The 9,211-nt window shown below is 45.5% G+C and overlaps 1 protein-coding gene across 1 annotated transcript in view; it reads left to right on the top strand.

Annotated features, from left to right (window-relative positions):
- Nucleotides 1-4,133: 4,133 nt before the first annotated feature.
- The window catches only part of BMERB1 (bMERB domain containing 1), a 168,410-nt gene continuing 163,332 nt past the window's right edge, over nucleotides 4,134-9,211 (top strand). The window contains exon 1 of the mRNA XM_017871739.1: nucleotides 4,134-4,413. Coding sequence (XP_017727228.1) covers nucleotides 4,308-4,413 — 106 coding nt within the window. The 5' untranslated portion in view covers nucleotides 4,134-4,307. The remainder of the gene's footprint in view (nucleotides 4,414-9,211) is intronic.

Raw genomic sequence — 9,211 nt, 5'->3', positions numbered from 1 at the left:
TATGTAGAGATAATTACATGACAAAGATCCCTGAATGCACCAACCGTCTTTTAAGGGATACACACCCTTTTATTTATGTATTATGTCTGTAAGATTCATCCATTTTGTTGGTAGTAGTTTTTTGTTTTGTTTTGTTTTTCTGAGACAGGGTTTCACTCGGTGGCCTAGGCTAGAGTGCAGTGGGATGAACACGGCTCATTGCAGCCTGAACCTCCCACGTCCAAGTGATCCTCCCGCCTCAGCCTCCTGAGTAGCTAGGACTACACTGAGTAGCTAGGACTACAGGCACACACCACCTATGCCTGGCTAATTTTTGTATTTTTTTTGTAGAGAAGAGATTTTGCCATATTGCCCAGGCTGGTCTTGAACTCCTGGGCTCAAGCGATTTGCCCACCTCAGCCTCCTAAAGTGCTGAGCCACTGTGCTGGCCAGTAGTTTGGTCTTTTTCATTGTTGTGCAGTATTCAGTTCTATGAATATAGCACAATTTTTGTCCATTCTATTGTTGATGGACATTTGAGTCGTTTTCATTTCTTGTTACAAGTAAAGCTTTTAACATTGGTGGACACAAGTATTTATTTCTGTTAGGGATATATCCAGGAATAGAATTGCTACAAGATAGAAAAAATATATATATATTTGTAGCCTTAGAGGATATTGCCAGTTTTTTTTTCTTTCTTTCTTTCTTTTTTTATTTTGAGACAGTCTCACTCTGTCGCCCAGGCTGGAATGCAGCGGCGCAATCTCGGTTCACTGCAATCTCCACCTCCCGGGTGCAAGCGATTCTCCTGCCTCAGTCTCCTGAGTAGCTGGGATTACAGGCATGTGCTATCACGCCCAGCTAATTTTTCAATTTTTTAAGTACAGACAAGGTTTTGCCATGTTGGGCTGGTCTCGAACCCCTGACCTCAGGTGATCTGCCCACCCCAGCCTCCTAAAGTGCTTGGATTACAGGCGTGAGTCACTGCGCCCAGTCATTACCTCCCATTTTCTAAAGTGGTAGTACCATTTTCTACTCCCAACAGCAATAAATTGTAGTTGCATTCTTACTAACTGTTAACTCATTTATTTACTAGCATCTGGACTAACATTTGGTATTGTCAGTCTTTTTAATGTTAGTCATTCTGGTAAGGGTGTAATGCCCACCAGCCATCTCCAACAGATTTTAACATATATATTTCAGATCTCTTTTAGAAATATAAATTTAAATATTTGTTGGTGAATCTAGTAAAGGGTGTGTGTGTGTATATATATGCGTGTCTGTATATATATACACACATATACATAGACAAGAAAATAACATATACATTATATAATGTATATATACACGCATACTATATATACACACACACACAAATTATATATATGTGTGTATTTTAGAGACAGGGTTTCACTCTGTCATCTAGGTTGGAGTGGAGTGGTATGGTCTTGGCTCACTGTAGCCTCGACCTCCCAGGCCCAAGCAGTCCTCCTACCTCAGCCCCCTGAGTATCTGGGACTACAGGCGTGTGCCACCACACCTGGTTTTTGTAGAGACGGAAAACTGCTTTGTTGCCAAGGCTGGTCTCGAACTCCTAAGCTCAAGGATTCCTCCCACCTTAGCCTCCCAAAGTGCTGGGATTATAGGCATAAGCCTATAATCTGACCAAGGTCTGTATTTTTTTTATTGTACTAATCTAGCAACTTTTCTGTAGATTTAAAAATTTTCAAAATACTGTAAACAGTTTAAAAATACATAAACTTTAGATATAGCTGAAGCCAACTTCTTACCTCTTCCCAGCCTCCCAAAGTAATTACTATCCTGAATGTAATGTTTATTGTTTTGTTTTGTTTTTTTTGAGACAGCATCTCACCGTCACTGAGGCTGGAGTGCAGTGTCGTGATCTCGGCTCACTGCAACCTCTGTCCCCCAGGTTCAAGTGATTCTCCTGCCTCAGCCCCCTGAGTAGCTGGGATTACAGGTGTGTGCCACGAGGCCTGGCTAATTTTTAATTTTTTTTTTGTATTTTTAGTAGAGACGGGGTTTCACCAAGTTGGCCGGGCTGGTCTCGAACTCCTGACCTTAGACTAACCGCCTGCCTTGGCCTCCTAAAGTGCTGGGATTACAGGCGTGAGCCACTGCATCTGGCCTGGTACAACTAATTTTAAAAGTAGGTTGACACTCTAGTCCAGTTACAGATGTGCATACCCCATGCCATTGTAATTTTTTTCCCCTAGAAAAACTCCTATTTAGTCTTACAGGGAAATGAGTATAAAAATTTGCTGCTGCCATGTTTGTAATTGTGGACAATTGGGAATAACCTTTATACCTCATCAATGAAAAAATAGACCAATTATGGTTAATTCATGTAGTAGAATACTATACAGTAGACTGTGAACCAGAGTTACATGAATCAACATGCATATTTCTCAAAAGCATACTGTGGGCTGGGCACTGTGGCTCATGCCTGTAATCCAAGCACTTTGGCAGACTGAGGCAGGTGGATCACTTGAGCCCAGGAATTCAAGACCAGCCCGAGTAACACAGTGAAAACCTGTCTCTATCTTTTTGAAAGAAAGAAAAGCATATTATGGAACAACAACAACAAAAAAGCAATTTGCAGAATTATAAAGTATGATATCATTTGTATAAATTATAAGAAAATGTTAAATAGTGCTATTATATGTAATTTGTGGAGCTATACATATATATATCTGAGAACAATAAACGTTACATTCATACTATAGGCACAGTGGCTCATGCCTGTAGTCTCAGCACTTTAGGAGACTGAGGCGGGCAGATCACTTGAGCTCAGGAGTTCGAGACCAGCCTGGCCAACATGGTGAAACCCCATCTCCACTAAAAATACAAAAAATGAGCCGGGCATGGTGGCATGCTTGTAGTCGCAGCTACTCAGCAGCTTGAACCTGGGAGGTGGAGGTTGCAGTAAGCTGAGACTGTGCCACTGCACTCCAGTCTGGGTGACAGAGAGAAAAAAAATTAGTTGTACCAATTTATACTCCCACTAGCGTTAGATAAGAGTTCAAATTATGCCAGGCATGGTGGGTCACGTCTGTAACCCCAGCATTTTTGGATTGTCTCAAAAAAAAAAAAAAATCCACATCTTTTACAACACATGATTGTTAGATTTTTTTAGTTTTTGCCTATCGGATGATATATTCTTATTTACATTTTCCTTATTACTAAAGGGGTTGAGCAGCTTCTCACCTTAGTCCTTCCTCCTCTGCCCACATGAAATGCCTGTTCTTATTCTTTCGCTGTTTCCTACTGGGATATCATTTCATTTTTTTTTTTGTTTTTCTTTTTTTGAGATGGAGTTTTCCTCTTTTTGCCCAGGCTGGAGTGCAATGGCACGATCAAGCGATTTTCCTGCCTCAGCCTCCCAAGTAGTTGGAATTACAGGCCTTCACCACCACAAATGGCTAATTTTTGTATTTTCGGTAGAGACAGCGTTTCACCATGTTGGCCAGGCTAATCTCAAACTCCTGGCCCCAAGTGATCCACCCACCTTGGCCTCCCAAAGTGCTGGGATTACAGGCATGAGCCACTGTGCCCAGCCACTGCCATGGATTTTTTTGTTTGTTTTTTTAAGGATAAACCTCTGGGGTTTCTGGAAAGTAAAGCCCCATGCTCCAAACAGCTCTGCTATACCTGTGTCCAAAATATTTTCATCTCTCTCTCTCTCTCCCCCAAGTGCATGCAAACACATATGGAACTGACATAGGCATCCACTGTCCCACTTCAACTTATATACACAGATGCACACGACAGAGATTCTCACAGAAACGCAATCAGCCAAGCCCAGAACCCATAGATCTAGGTCCACACTCACGCCCCTGCATACTCCCCAGAAAGACGGATCCATCGCCTACAGATAGAGACAGGCTCACCAATACCACTCAAAACCCGCAGCCCGCTGACAGCTTGCAAGCCGCCCACAGTGCCAGCCCCGTGCCAAGCATCACTAGGGGCTCTGGAATAGGCCGGGGCCTTGTTCTCACTTCCTTTGGGTTGGTTTTATTTTAGTTGTTGTGTTTGTTGTTCTTCTTAGAGTTATCACCTGCCCCTCTGTCTCCCTACCCAGCCCCCAGGCCTCCCCACCAAGCCTCCACTGCGCATGTGCCTTCCATCCCTCCCCCTCCTGGGTACCAGTAGGCGCTCCCCGGAGCTGGCGGCGGAAGAGATGGAGCCGCGTCACGGGCGCCCAGCCCCTTAAAACGCTGCTGGCTGGAGCCACCTCCCTCCCTGCAGCCCGCAGCGGGGATGGAGTAAAGGGAGACCCGTCGACCTGGCCCCGGGGATCAGCGATGGAGTTAAAGCAATCTTTGTCCACCCATCTGGAAGCCGAGAAGCCTCTGAGGCGCTATGGGGCGGTGGAGGAGACTGCATGGAAAACGGAAGGACTGGGGAGAAGTGAGTACTGGGGCAGGGGGCCGGGGACAGCTGGGGATCCGCGCGCCTGAGAGGGTGGTCGCGGGAGCGCGAGGAACGCCAGCAGACCCAGGGAAGCGCCCCCGCAGCGGGGCTGGCAGCGGAGGGGGATACGCAGCTCTGCGCGGCGACGCGCTCTCCCCGCGAACAAAAGCGGGGACCCTCCTGACTGAGCCTCACTGGGAGGGTTGGGAGGTGGCCAGACAGCTAAGGCAGGAGCCTGGTCTGGACTTAGGAGTCCCGGATCCGTCAGCTCGCAGCTGGTCCTGGAAAGTCTGGTCTCTCCCAAAGCCCAGGAAGGAGGTTCCTCTCTCCGCCTGGGATGCGCCAGGGCGCTGGAGATGCAGGACCGTCCTGGAAAGCGCCCACGTCCCTGGTGAGGGGGGAGTGTCCGCTGGGTTTCTGCTTGCTTTCCTCCCCACTGCGTGAGGTTTCGGCGTGCACCTGAAATTCCCAGCTTTTCCTCCCCCCGCCTTCCTTGGGTCGGGGTGGAAGGCTTGCGGCGGTGAGAGGATCAGAAGAAGATGAACCATGCACACACCGTTCTCCTTTCTCTCTTGACTCAATTAAAGTCCGCTTGGGTACAACCCTAGAAGGCAGTTTCGAAATAGACCGGCCGTATTTATTTACTGGTTCTCTCTGCGGTGTTTGGATGTCAACATTTCTAAGTAAACGAAGGATTTTTGTTTTTCATTAATAGGATACAATAGTTCAAACTCCTGTCCTCAAAGTGTAGAGGCAGCGTCAGGGGTTCCAGGGTCACTGCAGGTCCCTGCAAACCCAGGGGCTCCCCAGAGCTGCTGCTCTCACATGGCTTGCCCACCAGGCTGGGAAGGAAAGGCCCTCTCGTCCTTCTCACGGACCCTGCAGGTTCCTGCCTCGGCTCTGGGTCACTGCTCCGCGCTCTGCCCCAGCACGGATCTCTGAGCCATGTAGGGCTAAAGTATTGTGAATGTGATCTTCTGTCCTCACCTGGTAGAAAATTGTGTGTGTGCGCTCCCTTTCTCTATACCTGTAATTATGAATTTAGAAAATCTTCCTAGAAGGGCTCAACTGTGTTCTGATTCTGACGGGTTGAAGTTGAAATCACAGTCGAATGTCTTAGAGGTTCATCTGCTAGGATGGATGTCATAGTGCTGCCGCCAACCTCTTTCCTTCTTTTCTTTTTTTTCCTCCCTTTTTAACCTTGATCCTTCTTTCTAGTTCATCCTTTCAAGACCCAATGACTTGGTGTTTTGGCATAACATCAGGGCGTCAGGGCTGAGGGTCTGTTTCTTTAATTTTTAAGTGTACATAGTGGGTGTCCATATTTATGGGGTACATGAGATATTTTGATACAGGCATACAATGTGTAATAATCACATCAGGGTCAATGGGGCGCCCATCACCTCAAGCATTTATCCTTTTTTTGTGTTATAAACAATCCAATTACACTCCTTTTTAAAAAAAAAAGCCCAGGTGTGTGACTAATTTTACTCTTTTAGTTTAGTTTTTGTTGGTTTGTTTGTTTTTTTGAGATGGAGTTTCGCTCTTGTCGCCCAGGCTGGAGAGCAATGGCACAATCTCGGCTCACTGCAACCTCCACCTCCTGGGTTCAAGTGATTCTCCTGCCTCAGCCTACAGAGTAGCTGAGATTACAGGTGCTCGCCCCCATGCCCGGCTAACTTTTGTATTTTTAGTAGAGATGGGGTTTCACCATGTTGGCCAGGGTGGTCTCGAACTCCTGACCTCAGGTGATCTGCCTGCCTTGGCCTCCCAAAGTGCTGGGATTACAGGCATGAGCCACCACAACCGGCCTCTTTTAGTTATTTTTAAATGTACAGTACATTGTTGACTGTAGTCATCCTGTTGTGCCATCAGATACCAGATCTTATTCATTCTGTCTACCTATATTTTTGTACCCATTAACCATCTCTATGTCCCCACCTCCCAATGCCCTCCCCAGCCTCTGGTAATCATCATTCTACTCTGTATCTCCATGAGAGTCTCCGTTTCTTACAAGCTCAAAATAATCTCAACAATAGCTGCCTTTTATTGCTAGATGACCATGTACTGAGAACTTTAAATGCATCATTTCATTTAGTCCCCACGACAACGTCCTGCTGTACTAAGACTCCCCTTGCATAGATAAAAAGAACAAAACAAAACTGGGACTTGTTAGGTGACCTGACAGTTAAGTGGCAGAACCAGGATTTGAACCCACGTCTCTTGGACCGCAGAGCCTGCTTTTAACATAAAGGTTTATTGCTTTTGCTGTTTCAAAAAACTTCCTAAGTCTATTGAGATGGTCGCAGAACATGCTCAGTGGTTTTATAAATATGTGGCAGCCCTGTTAATCTCTGAAGTGCACAGAGGCCTTGAAAAAATGCTGGGTCCATGCAGAATAGAAGCTGTTCACAGGAGTGCTGCTTTAAATCCTCACTCTGTGCCTTGCTGGCTATGTGACTTTAGGAGTATTGCTGAGCCTCACTCTGCCTTCATTTTCTGAAAATAGAGATGATAATAGTACCTACCTTATGGTTTTATTGTGAATACTAAATAAGATGATACATATAGAACTCAAGGTAAAGTGCTCAATACATACTGTTCACTTCCATTCTGTTACTGCACCTTTATAGACAGAATCTGCTTTTACTCTGCAAGGAATTATGTAAATATTGGTCAGTTCTCTAATACTGCTCTTATAGCTTTTTATATTCTTACCATTTTATGAAAAAAAATTTGAAACATGCAGGAAAATTGCAGCAAGCACCCAATTTATAGCAGTTTCAACCCTGAAATTTTTGTACTTCTGAGTCCTATGTTGCACACTGTTAAAAGTCTGGTATAAGGCCACCTATGGTGGCTCACGCCTGTAATCCCAGCACTTTGGGAGGCCAAGGCGGGCGGATCACAAGGTCAGGAGATCGAGACCATCCTGGGTAACACGGTGAAACCCCATCTGTACTAAAAATATAAAAAATTAGCTGGGTGTGGCAGGTTGCGCCTGTAGTCCCAGCTGCTGGGGAGGCTGAGGCAGGAGAATGGCGTGAACCTGGGAGGCGGAGCTTGCAGTGAGGCGAGATTGCACCACTGCACTCCAGCCTGGGTGACAGAGTGAGACTCCGTCTCAAAAAAAAAAAATCTGGTATAAAGTCCTTCTCACCCTCTGAGTCTTGCTTCCTAGTCAAAGGCAAGAGGAACAGCTCTTGAGCTGCAGTTGTGTGGATCCTCAAATCTGGTTTTTCTTTCTTTTTTTTGAGATGGAGTCTCACTCTGTCCCCCAGGCTGGAGTGCAGTGGCATGATCTCAGCTCACTGCAACCTCCGCCTCCCAGGTTCAAGCGATTCTCCTGCCTCACCTCTGGAGTAGTTAGGACTACAGGCACCTGCCACCACGCTCAGCTAATTTTTGTAGTTTTAGTAGAGAGGGGTTTTCACTGTGTTGGCCAGGCTGGTCTGGAACTCCTGACCTCAGCTGATCTGCCCACCTCAGCCTTCCAAAGTGCTAGGATTACACGCGTGAGCCACCATGCCTGGTGAAACTTGAAATTCTTAAAATACGGATCCAGAGTCTAACTTTTGAAACTTGAATCTGGCAAGTTTTATTTTCTAGACTTTTTTTTTTTTTTTTTTTGAGACAAGGTCTTGCTCTGTAGCCCAGGCTGGAGTGCAGTGGCACAATCTTAGCTCACTGCAACATCCACCTGCCGGGTTCAAGCAGTTCTCCTGCCTCAGCCTCCTGAGTAGCTGGGATTACAGGCATGCGCCACCATGCCTAATTTTTGTATTTTTAGTAGAGATGGGGTTTCACCATGTTGGCCAGGCTGGTCTCGAACTCCTGGCCTCAAGTGATCTGCCCTCCTCGGCCTCCCAAAGCGCCGAGATTACAGGTGTGAGCTACCATGCCCAGCCTGTTTTCTAGACTCCTGTTTGCAACCAGAGGGTGTTTGATTAAACCTTTTTTGGAACACTCTTTCAACTCTCAAGGTATCTATGTATCCATTCCATAAAGCCTGGGCCCTCCATTTATTTATTAACGAAGTGTGAAAATGAGTGCTTTTGTTTCTATGGCATAACAATTGCCAAGCCAATGTTGTAACGCATGAAATGCTGGAGAAAAGAAGAGGGCCCTTAGGAAGAAGCCGTGCTCTGTTTAACTTCCACACATTTTTAAATATTTTATGTTAAACACTGAGTAGGTGTAAATTAAACAGAATTGAAGAGGGGAGGGAGGCTGCAGAACTGGTCTTTTTTAGTTAAGGTTGTGTTGACTGCTATTTTAAATTTCAACTATAGTTTTTAGATAAAAGATATGTCATGTACTATAGCAGAGTAGCAAAGAAGGAATGTTTTGAAGTTAGGCTGAATGAGTTCAAACCAGCCTCATTCAGCTGTCACTCGGTAGATTTGTGACCCTGGGAAAATTGCTCAACGTCTCTGTGTGTCAGTTGCCTCATCTGTGAAATGAAGATAATTGTAGTAATGCGCACTTGGGACTCTTGGAAGATTAGATGAGATATGTATATAATGCATTTAGCATAGGGCCTCGCATGCTGAAAGCGCTCAATCAAGGCTGAATGGTTGTCATAGGAGGACAGAAGAGGATGGCCCCCAGCAGTATTTGCAGAGGTTATTCCAAGCTTGCCAGTTACAGCTTTTCATTGCTTCCATTTCTTAGTAAATTCTAGTTAATGATTTTGTACATATTGCCTTCCTCATGGGAACACGTGGGGAAAGGCTTCTGCACCCTTACAAACCATCTAGTATTTTCTCCTTTGAGAAAGATTCAAAGTAATTGC

Source organism: Rhinopithecus bieti, unplaced genomic scaffold (assembly GCF_001698545.2).
Source record: "Rhinopithecus bieti isolate Rb0 unplaced genomic scaffold, ASM169854v2 scaffold_6876, whole genome shotgun sequence".
NCBI classification, from domain to species: domain Eukaryota; kingdom Metazoa; phylum Chordata; class Mammalia; order Primates; family Cercopithecidae; genus Rhinopithecus; species Rhinopithecus bieti.
This window is presented reverse-complemented; position numbering and strand designations above follow the sequence as displayed.